Genomic DNA, 25,951 nt, shown 5'->3' on the forward strand with positions numbered 1-25,951 from the left:
GGCAGCTGTCAGCGGGTTTGACAGCCGACGCTCAATTTTGCCAGCGTCTTCTCAAACCCGCTGACAGCCACAGGTTCGGAAAACGGATGCCAGCATAATTGAGCGTTCATCTTCCGACCCGCGGGACGATTTTAAATTTGTTTTAAATTTTAATTTTTTTAAAAATTTTGGGGCTTCCGACTTAATATCACTATGATAGTGTCGGAGGTGTACAGAAAAGCAGTTTTTTCTGCTATTACCCTTACTGTATAAGGGGTAAAGCTAGCACGTTGAAAACGCGCAGCTAAACTGTAACGGCCCACATGTAATTACAGCATGGGTTATTTTTCCCTATATGCATCACCTTGTACTTGTCCACATTATATTTCATCTGCCATACAGACACCCAATCTTCTAGTCACACAAGCTCCTCCTCACAATCCACTTCTGACTTAACTGCTCTGAATAATTTTGTGTCATCTGCAAGTTTGATCACCTCACTCGTCGTACCTCCTCCCAGATCATTTATAAAAAAATTAAAAAGCACTGGTCCAAGCTCATATCCCTGAGGCACTCCACTGTTTACCTTTTTCGACTGTGAAAACAGACCATTTAATCCTACTCCTGTGTTTACTGTTTTTTAATCAGTTTGCATTCCACACAAGCACATTTCCTCTTATCCCATAAATTAAGTCTTCTTAGAAAACTCTCATGAGAGACTGTCAAATGTCTTCTGAAAATCCAAATATACCATATCTACCGCTTTTACTTTATCCACATGTTTATTCAAAATAATGTAGCAGATTTGTGAGGCAAGACTTCCCTTCTGTAAATCCATTCTGGCTATGTTCCATTAAATCATGTCTATCTATATACTCTGTGATTTTAGTCTTTATAACAGTTTCCATGGTTTTTCCTGCCTCACCGGTCTATAGTTTCCCCAATTATCTCTGGAGCCCTTTTTCTATATTGGGATTACATTAGTAACTTTCCAGTCTTCAGGTACAACAGATGATTTTAATCATAGGTAAAAAATTACTTGTATAGGAATGATATTCCATTTTTGTGTTCTTTCAGTGTGAGATAATCAAATTTGCAGATGATATAAAATTGTTCAGAGTAGTCAAATCACAAGCAGATTGTTATAAATTGCAGGAAGACCTTGTGAGACTGGAAAATTGGGCATCAAAATGGCAGATGAAATTTAATGTGGATAAGTGCAAGGTGATGCACATAGGGAAAAATAACCCAAGCTATAGTTACACAATGTTAGGTTCCATATTAGGTGCTACAACCCAAGAAAGATCTAGGCGTCATAGTGGATAACACATTGAAATAGTCAGTTCAGTGTGCTGCGGCAGTCAAAAAAGCAAACAACGTTGGGAATTATTAAAAAGGGAATGGTGAATAAAACGGAAAATGTCATAATGCCTCTGTATCGCTCCAAGGTGAGACCGCTCCTTGAATACTGTGTACAATTCTGGTCGCCACATCTCAAAAAATATATAATTGCGATGGAGAAGGTACAGAGAAGGGCTACCAAAATGATAAGGGGAATGGAACAGCTCCCCGATGAGGGAAGACTAAAGAGGTTAGGACTTTTCAGCTTGGAGAAGAGACGGCTGAGGGGGGATATGATAAGAGGTGTTTAAAATCATGAGAGGTCTAGAACGGGTAGATGTGAATTGGTTATTTACTCTTTCGGATAATAGAAAGACTAGGGGGCACTCCATGAAGTTAGCATGTGACATTTAAAACTAATCGGAGAAAGTTCTTTTTTACTCAACGCACAATTAAACTCTGGAATTTGTTGCCAGAAGATGTGGTTAGTGCAGTTAGTATAGCTGTGTTTAAAAAAGGATTGGATAAGTTCTTGGAGAAGTCCATTACCTGCTATTAATTAAGTTGACTTAGAAAATAGCCACTGCTATTACTAGCAATGGTAACATGGAATAGACTTAATTTTTGGGTACTTGCCAGGTTCTTATGGCCTGGATTGGCCACTGTTGGAAACAGGATGCTGGGCTTGATGGACCCTTGGTCTCACCCAGTATGGCATGTTCTTAACCCTGGGGTGTATACCATCTGGTCCAGGTGATTTGCCACTTTTCATTTTGTCAATCTGGCCTACTATACCTTCCAAGCTCACCATGAATTGGGTGAGTTCATCTGATTCATCACCCTTGAAAACTGTTTCCGAAACAGGTACTTCCCCAATATCCTTCTCGGAAAACACTGAAGCAAAGTTTTCATTTAGTTTTTCCACGATGGCTTTATCTTCCCTAAGTGCTCCTTTAACCCCTCAATTATCTGTCCAACCGACTCCCTCTCAGGCTTCCTGCTTCAGATATATTTTAAAAAGTTTTTATTTTGAATTTTTGCCTCTATGGCCAACTTCTTTTCAAATTCTTTTTGCCTGTATTATCAATGTTTTACGTGTAACTTGCCAATGCTTATACTCTATTTTCTTCAGATGGATCCTTCTTCCAATGTTTGAAGGAAAATCTTTTGACTAAAATACCTTCTTTTACCTCACCTTTTAACCATAACAATCATTTGGTCTTCCTTCCACTTTTCTTAATGCTGGGAATACATCCGAACTGCACTTCTAAGATGATTTTTTTTTTTAAACTATGTCCACATCTATTGCGCACATAATAGTTGTAGCTGCACCTTTAATTTTTTTTTCTATTTTTCTTATTTTATCAAAAGTTTCACTTTAGAAAGTTTAGTGCTACGCCGTGGATTAACTTGTCCCTCTTCCAGTCAATTCAAATTTGATTATGTTATGAACAGTATTGCCAAGCAGCCCCACCACCATAACTTCTCTAACCAAATCTTGCACTCCACTAAGAATTAGATCTAAAATAGCTTCATCTCTCATCGGTTCCTGAATCAATTGCTCCATAAAGATGTAATTTATTCCATTCAGGAACTTTCTCTCTCCAGCATGTCCTGATGTTACATTTACCCAGTCAATGTTGGGGTAATTTGTAATCTCCCATTATTACTGTACTACCAATTTGGTTAGCTTTCCTAATTTCTCTTAGCATTTCATCATCCATCTCATTTTGGCCAGGTGGATGGTAGTTTACTCCTATCATTATACTCTTCCCCAACACACATGGGATTTCTACTCAAAGTTTCTAATGTGCATTTAGTCTCTTGCAGGATCCTTATCCTGTTGGACTATGCCATCCCGGAAAAGCACCCCTCCCCCCCCACCAAGTTGCTCCTCCCTATCATTGCAATATAATTTGTACCCTGGTATGGCACTATTCCATTGGTTCTCATCCTTCCACCATGTCTCTGAGATGCCAGTTAAGTCTATCTCATCATTCACTGCTATGTATTCTAAATCTCCCATCTTACTTCTTAGACTTCTGGCATTGGCATACAGACATTTCAAAGTGTGTTTGTATTAACAGCCTACTTTTCATTTGACAGGGATAACTTAAAATCTTTTAGCTCAAGTGATTCTTAACTTATAGGCACATGGACTACTTTTGCTTTTATTGGAACCTCTCCATTGGGATGCCCTAACTCTCCTGCTTCAGTAGTATCTTTCGAACATACCTCCCTCTGAAGCATGTGCTGCTGAGTAACTGTCAGTTTTCCCTTTTGTTCTAGTTTTAAAACTGCTCTATTTCCTCATTAAAGGTTAGTGCCAACAGCCTGATTCCACAGTGGTTAAGGTGGATCCCATTCCTTTGGAAAAAGACTGCCCCTTCCCCAAAAGATTCTCCAGTTCCTTACAAAATTAATCCCTCTTTCTTGCACCACTGTGTCATTTACGCATTGTCTGCCTGTCTCTGGGGACCTGCGTGGAATCGGGAGCATTTCAGAGAATGTTACCCTGGAAGTTCTGGATTTCAGCTTTCTACCTAAGAGCCTAAATTTCCCTCCAAACCCAATTTCCCTCCCTTCCAAAATCTCCCTCCCACATTTTCCTATGTCACTGGTGCCCACATGTTCCATGACAGCTGGCTCCTCCCCAGCACTGTCTAAAATCTTATCTAGGCGATGTGTGAGGTTGCCACCTTTTTACTAGGCAATCCTCAAAAAAAAAAAAAGACCACATTACCCCCACCCTCATTGATCTCCACTGGCTTCCCATTCACTCACGAATTATTTACAAGACGCTTACCCTCATCCACAAAAGTATCACCAACGAACATTACAACTGGCTAAACCCACCTTTCCTTCCTCATACCTCCACTAGACCTACCCGTTCATCACTCCAAGGAACCCTTATTCCTCCTTCCATAAAATCCACAAGACTCATTTCCACCACCAATAGAGCCCTTTCCCTCGCAGGCCCATCCCTTTGGAATTCAATGCCTCTTGACCTACGCACAGAAACCTCCACTCCCACTTTCAAAAAGAATCTCAAAACCTGGCTCTTCCTCCAAGCATACCCCCAATCATTTTCACCACCTACTAACACTCTCACCCAACCTTCATCTCTCACCAATACCCCCCAAAAATCCTTTAATCCCCTCCAGGAACCACACCCAACACTTAACCCCCTTTCCCTCTAAGAACTTCAAACACTTCATTCAACCCCTTACTTTAAAATAATGTGTCTGTTTTTATCCGCACTTATACAATTCCATATATAACCAGTGTACATACCATCTGCTCCTCAAATCCATGTACATATCTTATCCTTATGTATCTGTTCTCACCCTCCCCCACCCCCCCTTTTGTCTCTATCCCCCCTATCCCTCCCTCCCCAAGTTATTTAGTTATCTGCTTTGTTACTGTGTTACATATTGTTCTTTGTAAAGGCCTCGCCTATATATTCTTTGTTTATAAGTTACTTGTAAACCGGCACGATGTGCAAACGGTTGCCGGTATATAAAATCAAATAAATAAATAAATAAAATAAAATAAAATATCCAGCAGCCACCCAGATCTCTACATTCCTAATAATCGAATCACCAACTATGACTGACAACCTAACCCTTTCCTCTTGGGCAGTAGCCCTGGGAAGACATCCTTGGTGCGATAGGAAAATGCATCACTTGGAGAGCAGGTCCTTGCTGCAGGATCATTTCCTGCTGTACCGGGTTGATGCCCTCCGACCAGTAGACTTTCCTCCTCCAAAGCAGGACAAGGGCTGCCAGACTGGACTGGGGACTTGGCTACTATGTCCCTGAAGGTCTCATTTATATACCTCTCTGTCTGCCTCAGCTCCTCCAGGTCTACCACTCTAGCCTCCAGAGATCAGACTCATTCTGAGAGCCAAGAGCTCTTTGCACTGGTGGGAGGTTGTATGTAGATACAACCTCCCACCAGTGGGGAAAAAAATCATACATGTGTCTCAATGCAGAAGACTGGAAGCCCCTCCTCCCCCCTTGCCGCAGGACTGATACCTTCATCTTAATTTTGTTGTGCTCCTAGTTTAGGTTGCTATAGGTATATGAATGCATACAGTTTGATACCTTTAAATTTATTGGTATATTCATTATTAATCTGGTAGTGACCTGCAATGGGATAATTTAACTCTTGATAAGGGCTGGGGCAATCCTGCGTTTAGATAAAAGGCAGATTCATTTTTAATTTGAAAGTGTCTCTTACCTATAAAATCAAAGGATGAACTAGGGGCGGGTGGGAGGGAAAGAAATGTACACTAAAGGAAAACTGGTTCTTACCTGCTAATTTTTGTTCCTGTACCACCACGGATCAGCCGAGACTGCTGGGTTATGCCTCCCTTTCAGCAGATGGAGACCGAGAAAAACTCAAAGAGCACCCCTGTAAGTAGGATGCGCCACCTGCAGCCCCTTCAGTATAAACAGTATCAAAGCAGAATTAACGTGGTAACAGGAATCAAAAATTTAAATGGTCAAACTAAAATTATGAGACAACTATGTACAAATTAAGTGCATTTGCGAAATCTTCATCCTGCTATATAGTATGACAGAAAAAAATCGACAAACTCTTGAGCAGAATCAAAAAAACTGGTAGGGCGTCTGGGCTGATCCATGGTACTACAGAACGAAAATTAGCAGGTAAGAACCAATTTTCCTCCCTGTACGTACCTGGATCAGCCCAGACTGCTGGGATGTACCCAAGCTGCCTTACATGGGGTGAAACCTAGAAAGTCCCACTCTAAGCACACCGCCGCCAAAGCTCTCTGAGTCGGGAGCCCGAACATCCAAACAGTAATGCCGAGCAAAGGTATGCAAAGATTTCCAGGTTGCCGCACTACAGATCTCATGAGGGGAAATCAACTGACTCTCTGCCCAGGACACTGCCTGAGAACAGAGTGAATGAGCCTTAAGACCCTCTGGAACTGCTCGCCCATGACATATATACGCTGAAGCAACTGCATCCTTCAACCATTGGGCAATAGTAGCCTTGGAAGCTTTATGCCCTTTCCTGGGACCGCTCTACAAGACAAAAAGGTGATCAGACAGGCGAAAATCATTAGTGACCTCCATGTAACGCATCAGCGCCCACCTATCATCGAAACGCTATTCACGAGCATGTTGAGAATTCTGATCCAAATCCGGGAACACAGGCAACTCAACCGACTGGTTCACGTGAAAAGCAGATACAAACTTAGGCAGGAAGGACGGCATGGTTCTAAGAGAAACGTCACAATCGGGAAAACCTAAGAAAAGGTTCGCGACAAGATAGTGCCTGAATTTCCGAAACCCTCTGAGCCAAGCAGATAGCCACCAAAAACACCGTTTTGAACTTAAGGTCCTTCAGAGTGACGCACCTGAGCGGTTCAAAAGGAGGTTCACATGTCCTAAGGACCAAATTCAAACTCCAGGATGGACAAACCGCTCAATGTGGTGGATTCAAATGCTTAGCACCTCTAAGGAAACGAACCATGTCCGGATGAGCTGCTATGGACAGATCATCCACCTTCCCACGTAAACAGCCTATCGCCACCACTTGAACCCATAGAGAACTGAAAGCTAGCCCCTTCGCCAAACCCTCTTGCAAGAAGGCTAGAATGTGGACTATAGAGGCCCACCTAGGGGAAACATTCGACCTGCTACACCAAGAGTCAAAAACCTTCCAGACTCGGATATAAGTAAGAGAGGTGGAAGTTTTGCGAGCCCGCAAAAAAGAGTGGAAATGACCAAATCCGGATACCCCTTCTTTCTCAACTGCCACCTCTCATAAGCCAAGCCACTAGACAAAATCGATCCACCTGGTCGAAAGATACTGGACCCTGCTGCAGGAGATTCAGAAGATGACAGACAGAGCGGACCATCCACTGCAAGTTAAGGGGATCCGCGATCCACGGCCTCTGTGGCCATTCCAGAGCCACCAGCACCACTTCTCCCAGATGGGCTTCTATACTTCTCAAGACCTTGCCTACCAGAGGCCAAGGAGAGAATGCGTAGAGTAGAACGTCACGAGGCCATGGGAGGACAAGAGTGTCCACCCCTTCCGCTCCGTGCTCTTCTGCGACTGAAGAAGCACGGCACCCTGGCATTCCCCCAAGTCGCCAGTAGGTCCAAACGGGGAATCCCCCACCGATGAGATATCAACGCGAATGCCTCTGACAGCTCCCATTCTCCAGGATCCAATCTCTGACTGCTCAGAAAATCCGCCTGTACGTTGTCTACTCCAGCAATGTGCTAAGCCGCTATCCTGGGTAGATGAATTTCTGCCCAGGTCAAGAGCTTGTCCACCTCTGCTGCTACAGGACAACTTTGTGCTTTCCTGGCAGTTAATGTATGCTACAGTCGTTGCGTTGTCTGAGAGCACTCTCACCGACTGACTATGAACCAGAGGCAAGAACTGCTGCAAGGCCAACTGTACCGCCCTGGTTTCAAGACGATTGATGGACCATTGCACTTCCTGCTGCGTCCATTGGCCTTGCGCTGCCTGAGATTGGCAAACTGCCACCCCAGCCGGAAAGACTGGCATCCATCGTCACAATAGTCCATTGGGGGACCTCCAGATCCAACCTCCGGGACAAGTCCATTGGGGGACCTCCAGATCCAACCTCCGGGACAAGTGTTCAGGGCTCAGCCACCAAGCTAGGCTGGACCTGGCTGGTTCCTGGAGGGGTAAGGAGACTTGAAAAGCCTCCGACTTGGGGTCCCAACGTGAGAGCAAAGCCATTTGCTATGACCTCATATGAGCGAAAGCCCACGGGCCAACTCAAAAGTAGGCTCCATAGAACTAAGAACTTGTAAATAGCCCCATGCCCTGGGAACTGGCAGGGACAAGAGACGCCAAACTTGCGCCATGAGTTTGTCTATCCATTCCTGCATCAGGAAAACTCTCAATCCAAGTAATCTCGCCCCCAAAAAATCCAGGACTTGGGCAGGGGATAACTGGCTCTTGTCCGCATTGATGATCCAACTCAGAGCGAGAAGTGTCTGCACGACCTTGGCAACTGCCGCCTCACATAGCTCCTATGACTTCGCTCGAATGAGCCAATCGTCCAAGTAGCGATTGCCCAGGATCCCCTGGTGACAGAGAGCCGCCGCTATGGCCACCATCACCTTGGTAAACATGCGCGGAACGGTACCCAGCCCGAAGGGGAGTGCCTGAAACTGGTAATGCTTGCAGAGGACCATAAACCAGAGATACTGCTGATGATCCTTCCGAATTGCAATGTGTAAGTACGCTTCCGTCAAAACGAGGGATGCTAAAAACTCCCCTTCTCTGACGGAGGCGATTACGGAACGTAGCACTCAGAGCCCTGTTGACCTTCTTCAGGTCTAAAATCGGACGAAGGACGGAGTCCTTCTTCGGAACCAGAAAATAAATCGAATATCTGCCGGTCCGAAGTTCGTCTGAAGGAACCGGAATGACCGCCACGAGGTCTAACAACCGGGGAAGCGTGAGAGACACCTGGCGCCTTTTCTCCAGGGACCCACAGGGTGACACCAGAAATAGATTGCGTAAGGGACAAGCAAAAACTAATGCATAGCCATGTTCTATAATGTTTAGAACCCAATGGTCCGACATTATTTTGACCCATTCCTCGTAAAACAGGAAAAGCCACCCCCCCAACAACCAGAACAGGGGAGTGGGCTGGCGCTATTTCATTGGGAGGACTTGACTCCTGTCGCCCCTATAGCACTGCCATCTCGGGTGGGTCTACGGCCATGAAAGGAATGAGACCAAGTGTGTGATCTGCCGGACGACTGTCTTTGGCCAAATGGAGCCAGCTTAGACTGGAGAAAACGTGACTGGGAAGAGCAGAAATCTCTGGAAGCCTTTAGCCTATCCTCTGGGAGCTTGTACACCTTATTGTCCCCCAAGGACTTAATGAGCTGCTCCAAGTCATCTCCAAAAAGTAATTTTCCCCGAAAGAGGAAAGCACCCAGTTGAAACTTGGAGGAAACATCGACCGACCAATTACGGAGCCATAAAAGCCTGCGGGCTGACATCGCAGAAACCATAATACGCGAAGACATACGAAGGAGATCGTACAAGGCATCCACCCCATACACTACCGCCACCTCCAAATGATCAGCCTGCTCAGACTCCTCCAGGGAGAGCTCTATGGCACTCAGGAGTTGAACCCACAGGAGACTCACACGCTACATTAAACTACTGCAAACGGCCACTTGAACCCCAGAACCAACACCTCGAAGATACGCTTGAGAAGCACCTCAAGCTTACAATCCCGAGGGTCCTTAAGGGCAGCCACCCCAACCACCGGAATAGTCGTACGCTTAGTGACTGCGGATGTGGCCGCATCCACCTTGGGAACTTTAAGGAGGTCGAGAGAGTCATCTGGCAGTGGGTACAATTTTTCCATAACTCTGCCTATGCGAAGGCTAGCTTCTGGAGTATCCAACTCCCGAAACATCAGCTGAAGCAACATAGGATGAAAAGGAAAAGTCCTAGCTGGGGGACGAAGGCTGGACAGCATCAGATCCACCCGTGTCCTGATCCTGAGGCATCTGACCAGCCAGTATGCCCAACTCCGCTAGGACATGTGGAATCATCAGCTCCAACTTCTCTACGAAAGAGCCCAAGGACCCAAGGATCATCCCCTTCCACCGGGGCCACACGCTCTGAATCCTCATCCATGTCTGCCTGAAGTGGATCTGCCAGCGGCAACGCACCCTGGTTCCCGGAATCGGACCCTTCCCAGACCACCCGAATCCGAGAGACCTCAGGAGGATCCAGCCTAGGAACCTGCATGGGAGGAGAGGGCCCAGTCCCAGGCTCCCTGGAGGGGGCTCAGGATCCCCCCCCATGGGCATAAGGCTAGCTAAATATGCCTTATGTATCAAAATAAAATCAGCCACAAAAGGATGCTGGCCCTTTAAATTTTCCCGAGGGGGGTACCCAAGGGAGCAGGGAAGGCTGGAAACAAATCATATGGAGATCCGGGGTAAAAATCCTGCAGAAATAACTGAGGAGGGAGATCCTCTCCCCCGTGCCGAGCTATCTGCATCAGCATCTGCAGCTACTAAAATGGCTGCTGTTCCCGCATTACGCAGGAGCGGGGCAGGCTGAGTACCATGAGGCAGCATTGGGGTACCTGCACCATGGGACCAATCAATGCGCCTGCCTCCCCCTTCCGCCAGCTGCTGCCGCTGACGGGCCCTCACCCCCAGGAAGACACTGGGAGCAGAGGCTCTCTCGAAAGAGCCATGCTGCCGGCTCCCCACAGGCTTTACAGGCCGAAGCGTGCGGCATCACCGTGCTGTAAGGGAAGGGTGGCCGCCAAAGTAAACACCTGGAGCCCAGGAAGCTGAAGAAGAGCAGCGCAGCTCTAAAAAAAAACCAAAAAAAAAAAAAACCAAACCCAATGCAGATCGTTCCGGTTTTTTTTTTGTTTGTTTTTAAACACATTGGCCTCACCCGAGCACAACCCATGGTTGTCTCTGGGCTGGGGGGGGGGGGGGGGGGGGGGGGGGGGGGAAGGGGCCAGCCCACCGGTAAATCCCCCCAGTCACTCACCGGCTGCTGCTCCTGGTTCACCGAAGTGAAGAGAAAACTAGCCGGCAAGCCTACCACCGAGGAGAAATAAATCATCTCCCTGGGAGGCCCAGCTCTTCTATTTTATTTTTTTGAAACTTTGTTTCAGCCAGACAAATTTAAAAGATTACTGTCACTGCAACCTTTTTTTTTTTTTTAATAGAATCAATTAGCCAGGACTGGCGGTTCTCCCACCTTCATCTGCTGGAGACAGAGAAATACTGAAGGGGCTGCAGGTGGCGCATCCTACTTACAGGAGTGCCCTTCAAGTTTTTCTCCATCTCCATCTGCTGGAAGGGAGGCATAACCCAGCAGTCTGGGCTGATCCAGGTACAATCAGGAACTCTAAAGGTATTTCCTACCTTTTGGCTTGCTTTTTTATAACTACCACACACACACACTCTAAAGAATACATCCCAATAGTTTACACCTCTCCCTAAAACTAAGTTATAAGATTTCCCAAAGCAATACTTACCGATCCTCTTCAGTCACCAGCAAGATGATTCTTTCTTCTCAGTACTCCCACTGGATTGTGGTTATCTTAAAAACCAGGCCTATCTGTGGCTCTTAAAAACTAAAATTGGCCATCCTGCAGTATTCTATGTACCTCATCATTACACATGTATAAAGAGTACAACCTATGTTGATCTTTACATATTTCTATTAACAACATAGCTTGGGTGCATGTGGGAGGACTAACTAATGATCTGCTAACCCCATATAGCCTGTTCTTACCAAGCTGGAAGAAACTGACACCTGGGGAAAGAGTTTCTGCAACCTCTCTCTCTCCTCGATCTCAAAGGCTTGTAAGTACTGCTCTCTCTCCTAAACCAAGAGATTAGCAGATGAGACATTTGTTAAACTGTGGAATTAAATCTACTGGTACATGGCATAAATCTTTGAAGCCTTAAAGGACAGCATAAAATAAAATTATTGTATGCAGGCAAAAATCATTCTATCCCTCCTAATACATTTCACTTTTCATTTTTGTATCGCTAGAGGCCTATAGAAACTTAGCACTAAGAGCTGCCTTCTGGAGTTATAACATTTATTTAGGTAGAGGTTAATGATACCACTATGGAAGGAGAGATCTGATACAAGATTGATAAACACAAAAATTATTCTCTTATAGGTCAGATAGGATAGGAAGTATGCAAAATTTAGAAAGCACTGGGTTTATAAACACACTTAATTAAGATGGTGGCTTCAAGACTCTTTCCAGTCATACCTTATGCATATTTAATTAATTTGTTTAAAAAACAAACAAACTTATTTTACAGGAAAAGAAAACCAAAATCTTACTGTGCATTAACCAGGAAGCTGGAAACAATCTTCACTAGTAGTGCTTTTATATACATTGGCCAAACAAAGAGAAGTCTTCTACCCCAGCTTACAAAGTTTATTTCAACAAATCCTCTTTGCAATGAAATTAAATTTGACTCCTAGCCTGTCACTTATGAGGAGAGCACACAGACACAAGCCTGTTTGCATGAATAAGCCTGTGTGGCAGGCAGCCCCTCAGAACAGTTGGAAAAAGTGAAATGCCATATACCACTGTAAGCTTTTCATTTGGGAGGGGGGGGGGATGGAGGGGAGGGAAGAAGAGAAGAATTAACCAATTTCTGCAAAACTAAAGAACCAAAGAGGTATTTCAATCTATCCAACTCGAAGGCTGAATACTCAACACTGAGAAATTACTACTTACCTGATAATTTCCTTTCATCTAAAGAAGGCAGACCAATCCACACCAGTGGGTTATGACCTCCTACCAGCAGAGGCAGCAGAATAAAGCTAGCTCCCTGACATCACAGACATATAGCCCTGCTCAGACATCAGCCTGCCAGTATCTCTAGAAAAGCCAAATTTTGGACAAACTGATTAAACATGAATATGACTATTAACAGTCAACCACTCGTGCTTCCAACCAATTGGGAAACACCAAGCTCAGCAAAAAAGTTATCAAACTGAATTAACAGAAATAACACTCCATCGTTCACATATAAAGGATGAACTAAAAACACAGACAGCCCAGGGTGGGTTGTGAATTGTCCTGCCTTCCTTACAAGAAAGGAAATGATCAGATAAGTAGTAATTTCTCCTTCCTCTACACTCAGGCAGACTAATTCACACCAGTGGAATATACTAAAGCTACTTCCGAAAAGGGAGGGAGGCTGCCTGCAGTCTCCATCAACAGTGCATGCACAAAAGCTGCATCCTCCTGAGCCCTAATGTCCAAGCGGTAATGCTTGGAGAAAGTGTGTAAGGACCATGTCACTGCTCAGCAAATAGATCCTTCTTGAGTGGTGTAGTCTGAGAGGACTGTCCACCTTTAGCCTCTGAAGATCAGCATACCACGACCTCCGGAGCCAATCCAGAGCCACCAGAAGTACAGTTTTGGTCTGACTTGGAATCTTCCAAATGAATCTACCTATCAATGCCCATGGCAGGAAGGCATATAATACCCTGCTCTGTGGCCAAACCTGAATGACAGCATCAATGCCCAGCGCTCTCAGATCCCCCTTTTGTGACTGAAGAACCATGGCTCCTTTGCACTGTGTGAGCTTGCTAGTAAATCCAGATATGGGCAACTCCACCGCGTCACTGTTAGTTGAAAGGCCTCGACTGCCAACTCGCACTCTCCTGGGTGCAAGACCTTCTTGCTCAGGAAGTTGGCCCTTACATTATCATTCCCAGCAATGTGAGAAGTGGATGTGTCCCAGAGATATTCTGTCCACACCAAAGTGCACCTACCTCCAACTCTTGACCGTGAACCCCCCCAACCCAGAAGGCTCTTATTTATCATGAGCACTAACCAGTCTGGTATTTCAAAGAAAATCCCCTTCCTGCGATGATCCGCTTGTAACCACCACTGCAACTGGACACTCACCTCCAATGAAAGTGGAGTCTCACTGTATACTCCTGCAACTGCGGATTTCACTAGTAGAGCAATGCGCGCTGAAGGAGCTGCACGTACGTCCTCAAGCAGGGAACTACGTCCAATGTGGCTGCCAACGATCCCAGGACCTGCAGGTAAGACCACACCGAAGGGCAAATAGTCTGTTTCAGGGCCTGAACTTGAGTAACTTCTTAATGTGACTCTCCAATAGAAACACACTGCCCTGCTCCATATCAAATCATACGCAGAGATACTTTAGTGTCTGAGACTGCTGTAAACTGCTCTTTGCCAAGTTCATCACCCAGCCTAGCTCCTGAAGCAAGGAAATCACCTTGCGAAATGCCATGTGGCTCACCTGCACTTTTAGCCTGAATCAACCAGTTATTCAGATACGGATGGACCAGAATGCCCTCCATGCGCACAGCCACCACCCTACCTCAGAGAAGGTCCTGGACACAACCAGTCCGAAGGGCAGGGCCTGAAATTGATAATGATGTCCCAGAATGGCAAAACATAGGAAATGATGCTCCTGGCAAATGGGAATATGTAGATAGGCCTCCATCAGGTTGAGAAACATGAGAAATTCCCCCTGTTTGTACTGCCATTATTATGCATTGTAGAGTTTCACACTCAAACATCAATTGACTCCCTTCAGATTCAGGATGGGCAGAGAGGACAGCTTTTCCTTCTTGGGAACAACAAAATAAATGGAATAGCGTCCCATATTTTCTTGCGATCTGGTAAAGAATTACAGCCTTCAGATCAAATAGCCTCCTTAACATAGTTTCCACTGCCACTCTTTTGTACAGTTGCATGGAGAGACCATAAATGCATCCGGAGGAATTCAGAGAATTCTAGAGCATAGCCATCCCTTACCACTTGCAAGACCCACTAGTCCATCTTAATCTGGGCCCACCTTTGATAAAAGTGAGATAGATGTCCACTTATCTCCTTGATCCAGGAGATGCTTTGGGCCCAGGAGCTCACATCCTTGTGAGGCTTCTTAGCCCAAAAGGACAGATCTTCCAAAAGGAATAAAGTAGTTGCTCCTCTGAAAGGACAAAACAGACTGGAATCCCTGGAGTGGCCCTTCACCCAAAAGGAAATGACGCAGCCTTCTTGTCCTCCAGCAACTGAGGAATCTTGTATTCGCCTTAGATATTTGCCATCTTCTCCAACTCACTTTCGAATAAAAGAGAAGCCTTAAATGGTGACCTTATGAAAATGGACTTGAAAATAGTATCTGCCAACCAATTTTGCAGCTACAACTGGTGCCTAGCTACTATCATAGAAGCCTTCAATACAAAGTCACAGCCCGCTTCGGCTAAGTATGCGGCTCCCAGTTCCATCACCAATTCGCCATCGGACCCCGCTCCTTGCGTCTCTTGAGAGAAAGAAACCAGCCTGAACCGCCAGGCAGCAGTAAAGGCCTGGTTAAGAATAGCCTCAATCCTCCTATCCAGAGTATTTTTTTTTTTTTAAGAGCTGCCCTTCCTTCTATTGGGATGGTGATTCACTTTGGGAATTACAATTGTTTCCTTGCCTTCGGATCTATGGTGTACAAACCTGCTAAAATGCACCCGCCTTGAAAACTTGCTTCAGGAGCATTCCACTCAAGGTCAATTAGCCCTTGAATTGGATCAGGAGGGAAAAGAAACAGGATGTTTTGCGTAAAGTGACCAATATAGGATCTTTATTTTGTAAGCCCACAGCACCACCCACATCTACACTGAGCATCTTCAGGGTCTGAATCAGATTTGGCAACTCATCTTTGTGAAAAAAACAAAATGGAATGGAGTCTAATGTAGTTCCAAATCAGTCTAATTTCTCCTTCTCCTAGAGGGGAGGGAAACAAGTCCCCATCGGAGTCATCTTGATGTATCATGATCCACATCCCCTTGGACATCTCCAGGGATAGCATCTGTTTGCCCACAGTGGTTGACAAGTGGGAGATCCAAGCATGCGATCCCTTCTTAGTAGGTAGCTTCGAATCTGCTGGACACCCCTGCAGAAAAGCCTGCAGGCCTTGGAAAAATTCCACCCAGGAGGAGGATGGATCCATAGTCCCAAACCTGGCGCTCTCTGACCCCTCTCTCAGGGATGCCTATGCAATCGGGGAAAAGGGGGGCGGGAACTGTTCACTGTGTTGCCTCCGCCCCACTGCCCTCAGAGCCACCATAGGCCAAGAGGCTATCCCAACATCAGCAAAATCTGTAGAAGCAAATCGCCTTGCGCATCCAAAGAGCGCTGACACAGGCGTAGAGAGCACAATAGCTGGATTGTCTTTATATGGCAAGCCTGACAGACAGCAAGGCGCATAGACTTTTTTGTTCCCAGCGTCAGTTTTCCTGCACTCTGCTCTAGGAAACTTCCTGCATGCACCCCAAATGTGCTCAGGTGTACCCGCACAAATACGTGCTTGAATCTAGGCCGCAGCCTTACTTGCACAAGTATCACACATGTATGTGCCCACATCAGGACACCGCTGCACGTCAAAAATGCACACAGGAAAAGAAACAGTCACCATGGCCTACCACATAGCTGACTGAACCAAGCCTGAGCTACCTCCATTCTATACTAACTTCCCCAGAGAAGTACACGGGAAAAGGGGGTAAGAGACGCAGAGGAAAACACTGAGGGAAGGAGGATCCGGTAAGGAAAAAAAAAAGGGGGGGGTGGAGGTAGCCTAGAACTTCCCTCTCTTTTTTCTTTAAACTGAGCTCAGTCCTCCCTGGCTGAGAGCTCGATCGGGTTACCGGCTACAGAGGGGGAGAGGGCACAAGCCTTCATCACTGAGTACTCCCTCGTCTTTAAAAAAAAAAAAAAAAAAAGGGACTACGCCTGGTTAGGCTTCCAGACAAAGCGCTCAACTAAGGGAGGGACCAAACAGGTTTCACCTCAGGAAGTCAAGCGGTGCGTCTGAATCTCCTGGTCTTCTGTTTTTATTTTTTTTTTTAAACCACAAGCAATCCTCACAAGAAAGATGTCCATCATCGGCTGGACACCGAGAATACTGGCAGGCTGATGTCAAGGAAGAGCTATATGTCAGTATCATCAGCGAGTCAGGTTTACTCAGTCTTCATCTGATGGTAGGCGTGCATAACCCACTGGTGTGGATCGGTCTGCCTGAGTGCAAAGGAAGACAGTATATTCAAGTTATGTTTAAAAGTTCTGCTTCTGAAACTGTAGAATATTGCACTCTTAGCACTGTACACCAGCAGGCAGCATTTCAACCAAGCAGAGTTGGCTAGGATGAAGTGCATCGTTAAATGAGCTGTAATTTATTTATTTTTATTTTTTAAATACAAATCATAAAAGCATAGGGAGCAATGTGTCAATGAACCAGGCCAAGAAAGTAATACATTTTCAAAATATTGCTGCACAGAATGATTTGAAAGAAAAATATAATAAATTAAGCCACTAGTCTTAAATAATCACTAGCAGAGGTGGCAATGAAGTGAAAAGATGAAGCAGCCATGCAAATCAGCATACTCACAAATGAAAAGGAAAAAGCTATGAAAAATATGTTCATGAAAGGCCTTAGACAGCAAGAGGTATATGGATGATCAGAGAGCAGTTTGCACGGAAATTGCAGTAAACGTTAAATGCTTGGATTGACTTTATAAGATAGCTGCAGATCTCATTCCGGTTCAATGCACTGTTTTCAATATTTCGCATTACAACCTTGGCAGTCTTGTTCACTTTCTCTTGCAGCATTTTTTCAGTTGATGCTAATGCTTCCATGGCTTTCCAGTTTTTCTCTCGGAGGTCCTAATCATTTTTAGAAAGAATTGGTTTCAGTTCAGCCAAAAGTTCAACTTTTCTGTGGTTTATTTTCAGAAATCAATTTGCATGTACACATTCAGTAAATTTGCATTTAAATGCAGCTTACTGCAAAGTGATCTTACTGAATAGATAAATGGGTTCTGGTGCAAAACCAATAATCTTGTCAGGAAAGAAGGATGGTGTTTAGAGGCCCTATTCAGCAAGGGAAATTTTTGTGACCATAGGAACTTTCATAGTAAATTAGGATTCTACATGTAAAGGAGAGGGGGGAAGAAGAATGCCAATTTTTCCCATTCAGTAAATAAATTCACCAAGAATTGGCCTACCAGTTATTACTACTTTACTAGCCATCCAGCAGACTAACAGAAGGAAAAAAAGTATTCAAAGAGCAAGAAACACACACACTAATCCCCAAGTTACAAAGAGAAATTCAGACACACTGATTTATAACACTCCAGAAATTGAGCAATATATAGAAAACGTACAGGCTTGGTTTACATTATTAAAAAAAGTGCGAGTTATGGCATGGATTAGAATTAAACCCCTGTCCTTATTTTTACTCAAAGTTTGGATGTTTTCAGGAAAGGCAATGAACATATTTCAGACCTCCCTGGGAATGGAGTAACTTTGCCATGCTCCTACAAGAATTCTTTCTTGGCAAGGTTACCGAACATGCTTCACCAGACTGTGGAATAAGGATTTGCAATTCTGACATTTGAGGCACAGCTTCAACCAGACCCGATGGCAAAAGTGCTGCTCCTCTAGGGCCTGGAAGTATTGTCAAAACCTTGGAGCAAGCTATAAGTAAATCGGCAAGTGCAGATGAAATGCCAGTTTCATAGATGTGTTTTAGTCACTGTGCCAAAAAACAAGACTGATCATTCTGAAATCAAACACTATTGTCTATTTCACATAAGGGTGGACAAATTTGACTGTCTGATCTCAGAGACCAGTGCTCCAGGTTTTGTTTACGATCTCACATTTCAGCCTGTGGACAGGTTCATAAGCACTCAGGTTTTCAAGTACTAATTTGCTTTGGAGGTCTGCAGTTTTAGAAGCTGAAGATCTTCACACAATACACTTCCAAAATGTCTCGTCAAGGTTTTGTTTTCCAGCATTCTTTTCCTGGATCTCTTATCATTGCAACATAAAGCAATGGTATTCAGTTTGAGAGCTACAAACGGATCAGATTTTCTGGATACTCCTAATGAATATGCATGAGACCGATTTATATACATTTGAGGCTGCGTGCATACAAATCTCTCTCAAGCATATTCATTAGGGATATCATGAAAACATGATCCGTTTGCAACCCTCAAATACTGAAAGTGAACACAGACCTAAATTAAATATTTCACATTTTAATGTTTCTGCTGTGGTTCCCAATTGTGTAAAATTCACACAAAAAAAGTCAGTTTTTGTCACATAGGGGAAGAAAAGAACATTTTCAGCCAGGGACGGCAAATCATTTTCCTTTATCCCTGAAGGTTCTTAAAGAGCACATAACCATGTGGTGTCACAATGCATCAGATGTTTATATGACATGACTTACAAAGCACAGTGCTAAAACTAGATTACAAATATTCAAGGAGGAATGAAATCCTTTTCAATGTTTAGAGAATGTGTCTCATGATCATTCTGAGAAAGCATTCAATTAATCAATGCCTAACTGCTCTTTTAGGGTGCTCTCAAGTCAGAGGGATCTTCTTACTGAAGTTTCAATGACAGAGGGGGGTCACAAATCTGGTCCTTCAGAATCCCCCTTCTCCAACAGCTCAGCACTTTCTTTCAAGATACCCACAATTATTCATGATGTATACTTGTACTGTATATTTTTGGTTAGCCTGAAATACAGATTTGGGAGCCACTGTATTAAAGCTCTCCCACTTTCTCTTTGATTTCTGCATTTGATTTACAAGTGTCACCAGCTTATGAAACAATGTTTATGCCACTTGCGCATTAGGAAACACTAATCAGCAGCAGTATCATTCAAGGGAAAAATAATCACATTACTTGCTAAAGATCTTTACACACCTCTGCATCTTTCTGGCATACATCTTTCCCCTATAAATTAATTTAAGGAAATGCCTCTAGTCATCCTACCACTGCACTACCAGTAAACAGAACAGAGGACATGAACCACATTCTCCTGTGCAAGGAAGCTTACACTTTACTGCATTTTCATTCCAGAAATGTATAGGAATACAAAGAAAAGGCCTCTCAAACATTGTATGGCCCATTCCACATACATATTCCTATCTTACCTTGGTTGCAGAGTAAATTTAATTTCTAGCTCCGAAGAACTGTGCTGAAGTCGCAAAAGTTGTTAAAGGAATATTTTCTTACTAGAAAATGTACTTACATTGTTTTTGTTCCTCTGTTGCTCAACAGCAGCTCTGGTGGATTCTAACTCATTCTGCAGAAGGTTAATTTGTATTTCTTTCTCGGCAACTCTGAAGCAGCATAAGATTTGCAGAAATTTAGTATCTCAATGTTTATAGCTGGTGACATAACCCCCTGCTTCTCCTTTCAAGTCACACTGCAGATCACAGATACCTGTCAAGTTTGTTTGTACTTCGTGGGCCTAGATTCTACAATTTTTAGGCTTCTAGCAGGGTAACACTCTCACCTTTAAAGTCAACTCTATGCAAGGCAGGCAACACCATCCCTTCTAATAATGGAACAATTCAGTTTACAGTGCACGCAAGCACTACAGATTTATGAACCACACTTCTAGTCCAGAGTAGGTACAATAAAACCACTGGGTTCCTAATGCTATTCTAACTGTAGATTTGTTTTAGCTTTAAAGCTGTTTCAAATGCTATTGATTTAAATTTGTTGTGACCCACCTTGGGGTCATTCTTGGCATAAGGCTGAATATCAAATGTCTATAAATATATAAATAATAAATAAGGGCTCCTGCAGTATCCAGTGCTGAGCAATGGGGAAAGCACTTTGCAAATACAACATGGGTACATGAGAATAGGCTTGTATTCTGATCAGTGAGAGGCCATGGTACACCTTAAGTTTACATTTAAAGATGAACATACAGCTAGCTTTGGAACTTTGCTGGTTTAGCATTTACAATTAAACATTATTATGCATATATTTTTTAATTTGCACTGCTGACCCACAATGACAGACTTCCAACTAACTCCTTAAGTGCTACATCTAGAAGACTGAAAAATGGAAAAAAGAATACAACTGATGTTATAAGTAGTGTCCTAGCCTAGTTTTGTTATGTATTCTACTTTTCCACTTACACTTTGAGTAATTCTTCACACTGTACGGCCGAAGACACCTATATACAAAAGAGCATCTTGTTTAACACATGGCTAGTACAAACATTTACATTTCAATTTTTCCATTTAAATTTATATATGTAAATCACCAGCAATTAAACCATTTCTCCACTGAATGACTATCTTTGGGCCTGATTTGATTTAATTAATAGTTTTCCCAACGAGACAAAATGGGAGAAAAGCCTTAAACCCTGCATTTTCTACTGGAAGGAGAATTATTAAAGGAATGGGACGAAAGCCTTAACCATTGACCAATTTATATCCATAGTTAGTCACAGCATATTTCCAAACAGATTTACTTCTAAAAGTTCATATAATATGTATGCTACCAAGAGGTATATCAACAGCTCACTGTGCTGAGAGATTTCAGTTATTACAACTATTAGAGAAGACTCCATACCTCTGCTATTTGTTGATGATTTAGCTGCTGTAACTCTTGAATGTGAACTTTTAAATGTTCATTTTCTTTCTCTAGATCCTGTGGAGGGGGAAAAATGCCTATGTTATTTTAAATTTTTCTTTTGGCAGTTATGATTGAGAGGCATTCAAGGTTTCCCTTTGAAAAGCACATTTGCTTGCCACAAACGAGGTTCTCTGCAGACAGCAGGATGAATTAGCCATGACAGGTGGGAGATGTCACCTGACAGTGCCAAACAGATTACTCTCAGCATGCACATGTGGCCTTGTGAGCCCCTCAGCTGATTGCAGAGCTTAGCTTTAGCTAGGCAGTCGACTCTCCAGTGATGTGGGCAGGTATTAAGCATGGCTAATTCAACCCCATGTACAGTAAGCAAGCTTTCTTTCTCAAAAAAAAAAAAAAACCAGCAGGATTGAATTAGCCATGACAAATGGGGAATCCCAAGCTGAGGGTTGCAGCAAAGCATTTACTTAAAAAAAACCCAAAAAAAACCCACTGGGTAAACAGCCTGTGCAAAACTGCTTGCCCAAAGCTAGTGTCACTTCTTGATAGATTGTTCAGACCAGAATTTCCTAACTAGTATGCCACAGAAAATCACCAATGCTTGATCTTCAGATGTAGACCAGCAACTGGACACTGCTCTCAGCAACTCACAGCAACAAGTGAACACATTTATATTTGAGAGAGGAATAGCCAACACGTGGGCACCTTCTGATCGTAAAGGAAAATTAGTTTCTTACCTGATAATTTTCGTTCCTGTAGTACCAAGGATCAGTCCAGACTGCTGGGTTATCCCCACCTCCAGCAGATGGAGTCAGAGACAACTGAAAAAAGGCACCCCTCTTAATTACCTGGTGTGCCACCTGCATCCTCTTCAGTATAATTAACAACAAAGCAGAAAATTCCATAACAAATGACTAGATCAAGTAAAAACTGCCTTAGGCAAACAGATTGAAGATAACATTTAAACGAACATTGGAACAAAAAGGCAACTAGACTGGAGAAACTATAGAAAAGTCGTCTGTAGGAACCTATTTGGAAGAAAAAAAGGGAAAGAGAAATATCGACGAGCGGACTCTATTAAAAGAACTGAAAAACTCACTGGGAGGGCGTCTGGACTGATCCTTGGTACTACAGGAACGAAAATTATCAGGTAAGAAACTAATTTTCCTTTCCCTGTACGTACCAGGATCAGTCCAGACTGCTGGGATATACCCAAGCTGTCTTAAATGGGGTGGGACCCAGAGAGTCCCGCTCGAAGCACACTGCTGCCAAAAGAATAGTCATCCGAAGCTCGGACATCTAGACAATAGTGTTTAGCAAAAGTGTGCAACGATTTCCAAGTCGCTGCCCTGCAGATTTCTTGAGGAGAAACACATTGGCTTTCCGCCCACGACGTCGCTTGTGACCGTATAGAATGAGCTTTAAGCCCATCTGGCATTAGCCGTCCGTGACATATGTACGTGGAAGCAATCGCATCTTTCAACCACCGAGCAATAGTGGTCTTGGAAGCCTTACTACCTTTCTTCGGACCACCCCATAAAACGAAAAGCTGATCAGATAGCCGAAAAGGATTAGTAATGTCCAAGTAGCGAAGAAGTACCCTTTGGACTTCTAGCTTCCGCAGTTCCCAACCTTGAGGAGAGTTTTTATCCATGTCAGAAAAGGCTGGTAACTCCACAGACTGATTGATATGGAAAGCAGAGACTACCTTTGGAAGAAAGGAAGGCACCGTGTGGACAGAAATGTCAGAATCCGAAATACACAGAAACTGCTCCCTACAAGATAAAGCTTGGAGCTCTGAAACACGTCTGGCCGAACAAATAGCCACCAGAAAAACCGATTTAAGGGTCAAATCCTTTAAAGTTGCCCATTTAAGAGGTTCGAAGGGAACATTACAAAGACCGCGTAAAACCAAGTTCAAGTTCCATGAAGGGCAAACAGCCCATACTGGCGGGTTTAAATGTTTAGCTCCTCGTAAGAAACGAACCACATCAGGATAACAAGCAATTGAAGATCCGTCAATCTTACCACACAAACAACCCAGGGCCGATACGTGTACTCTAAGCGAACTATAGGCCAAACCTTTCTTCAAACCATCCTGAAGGAAGGCGAGAATATGGACTATGGTGGCCTTCCGCTGAGACACCTTCAACCTGCTACACCAGGAGTCAAAAACCTTCCACACTAATATAGGTAAGAGATGTAGACGTCTTAAGAGCCCACAAAAGAGTAGTAATAACCGCCTCGGGATATCCCTTCTTCCTTAATTGTCTCCTCTCATAAGCCAGGCCACAAGTCAAAAGCGATCCGCCTGATCGAAAAATACCGGACCTTGACGTAGTAGCTTCGGCAGATGACAGACGTAGAGGACCGTCCACCTTTAGGTTGATGAGATCCGCAAACCGCGGCAGTCTCGGCCACTCCGGGGCTACCAGAATAACTGGCCCCCGGTGATATTCTATGCGTCGAAGAATCTTGCCCACTAAAGGCCATGGAGGAAACACATATAGAAGAATGTTCTGTGGCCATGGAAGAACCAGAGCATCCACCCCTTCTGAGCCGTGTTCTCTTCTGCGGCTGAAAAACCAAGCTGCTTTGGTATTTAGGCGAGTTGCCATGAGATCCAGGCGAGGAACTCCCCACTGGTGAGTGATGAGCCGCATCGCTGCGGAGGAGAGTTCCCATTCTCCGGGATCTAGCCATTGCCTGCTGAGGAAATCCACCTGAATATTGTCCACCCCAGCTATATGCAACGCTGCTATGCAAGATATGTGACGTTCCGCCCAAGACATCAATTTTGCTGCTTCGGAGGCTACCGGGTGGCTCCTGGTTCCTCCTTGACGGTTGATGTAAGCGACTGTGATTGCGTTGTCGGAAAGTACCCTGACCGCTTGGTGATGAACCATCGGTAGAAATTGGTATAAGGCCGATCTGACAGCCCTGGTTTCTAGGCGACTGATGGACCAAGTCGCTTGGAACGGGGACCATTGTCCCTGTATCGATCGGGACTGACAAACTGCTCCCCAACCCGTCAGGCTGGCATCTGTCGTGACTATAATCCAATGAGGAGTTTCCAGGTCCATACCCTGAAGCAAATAATGTGGAACCAACCACCATTGGAGGCTGGATCTCGCTGATTCTAGCAATGGTAAGGGCATGTGAAACTCCTCAAACTTGGGGTCCCATCGAGAAAGAAGGGCCTTCTCTGTAAGGGTCGTAAAGGAGCAAAAGCCCACGGAACCAATGCCAGGGTAGATGCCATAGAACCAAGAACCTGTAAATAATCCCATGCCGTTGGTAAAGGCAGAATCAAAAGGTTTCTTACCTGGGACATCAACTTTTCCATGCGCCCAAGCGGTAGAAAAACCTTTCCGAGCACTGTATCGAAGCGTGCTCCCAGAAATTCCAGAACTTGGGACGGAATCAGTTGACTTTTGGCAAAGTTGACCCATCCTAGCAAGCGAAGACGAAGCAAGACTGATTGTACCGCTGCCTTGCAAAGTTCTTCTGACTTATTTATTTATTTGAAACTTTTTATATACCGGTATTAGTATGCATACATCATACCGGTTCACACTGTAACTAAAGGCTTTGCGCGAATCAACCAGTCGTCCAGGTAGGGATGCACCAGTACTCCTTCCCGTCGTAGACTCGTGGCCACCACTACCATCACTTTGGTGAATACACGTGGAGCAGTCGCTAGGCCAAAAGGAAGTGCACAGAACTGGTAGTGTTCTCCTAGTACCATGAACCGTAGAAACTTTTGATGGTGTTTTTGAATTCCTATGTGAAGATAAGCTTCCGCTAAGTCCAAAGAAGCCAAAAACTCTCCCTTGTGGACAGCTGCAATTACGGACCTCAAGGTCTCCATACGGAATTTTGGGATTCGTAAGTGAAGATTGACCTTTTTCAAGTCCAATATCGGACGAAAGGAATTCTCCTTCTTCGGAACCACAAAGTAAATGGAGTAACGACCGGTCCGATGTTCGGCTGATGGAACTGGGACTATGGCCCCCAGCACTCTCAATCGAGATAACGTCTGGAGAATAACCTGTTGTTTTTCCCCGAGAACCGCCTGGAGATATCAGAAAACCTCGAAGTGGGTGAACAAAATCCAAAGCGTTGCCGTGACTTATAATGTCTAGGACCCACTGATCCGATGTGATTTTGACCCATTCCTCGTAAAATTGGGAGAGACGTCCCCCGATCTTTGGGATGAAGGAATGGGTTGGCATCCCTACATTGGGAAGACTTAGGAGGGGCAAAGGTGTGCGAGGTCCCACCACGCTGAGATCGCCTGCCACAAAAGGAATGTGTCCATGCTTGAGTCCGGGAAGGAGTCTGTCGTGAAACGAAGGGAGTCCCCCTTCCAGCACGAAAACGACGCTGACCCCGAAACCGTCCCCAGAAGGTACCTGCAAACCGAGAAGACTTAGGCTTGTCTTCTGGGAGATTATAAACTTTATTGTCTCCAAGGTCCTTGATAAGTTGCTCTAGCTGTTCTCCAAACAAAAGCTTACCCTTAAAAGGGAAGGAACCCAGCTGAGACTTAGAGGTAGAATCTGCCGAGTACATTGTGTGAGCAGAAGTTCTAAGGAGATCGTATAATGCGTCAGCCGTGTAGGCAATCGCTGACTCCATGCGGTT

The 25,951-nt window shown here is 44.4% G+C and overlaps 1 protein-coding gene across 7 annotated transcripts in view; it reads right to left on the bottom strand.

Annotated features, from left to right (window-relative positions):
• KTN1 (kinectin 1) overlaps positions 1-25,951 on the bottom strand; it is a 342,484-nt gene that overhangs the window by 76,643 nt on the left and 239,890 nt on the right. For 3 of the 7 annotated variants that reach the window (XM_029598256.1, XM_029598252.1, XM_029598253.1), the window contains exons 30-34: positions 21,284-21,361; positions 20,845-20,882; positions 19,944-20,034; positions 17,480-17,566; positions 11,635-11,724 (exon numbers count right to left, since the gene is read on the bottom strand). In XM_029598256.1, coding sequence (XP_029454116.1) covers positions 11,635-11,724; positions 17,480-17,566; positions 19,944-20,034; positions 20,845-20,882; positions 21,284-21,361 — 384 coding nt within the window. The remainder of the gene's footprint in view (positions 1-11,634; positions 11,725-17,479; positions 17,567-19,943; positions 20,035-20,844; positions 20,883-21,283; positions 21,362-25,951) is intronic. The other 4 variants (XM_029598254.1, XM_029598258.1, XM_029598255.1 and 1 more) reach the window with 3 other exon arrangements.

Source organism: Rhinatrema bivittatum, chromosome 4 (genome assembly GCF_901001135.1).
Source record: "Rhinatrema bivittatum chromosome 4, aRhiBiv1.1, whole genome shotgun sequence".
Lineage (NCBI taxonomy): Eukaryota > Metazoa > Chordata > Amphibia > Gymnophiona > Rhinatrematidae > Rhinatrema > Rhinatrema bivittatum.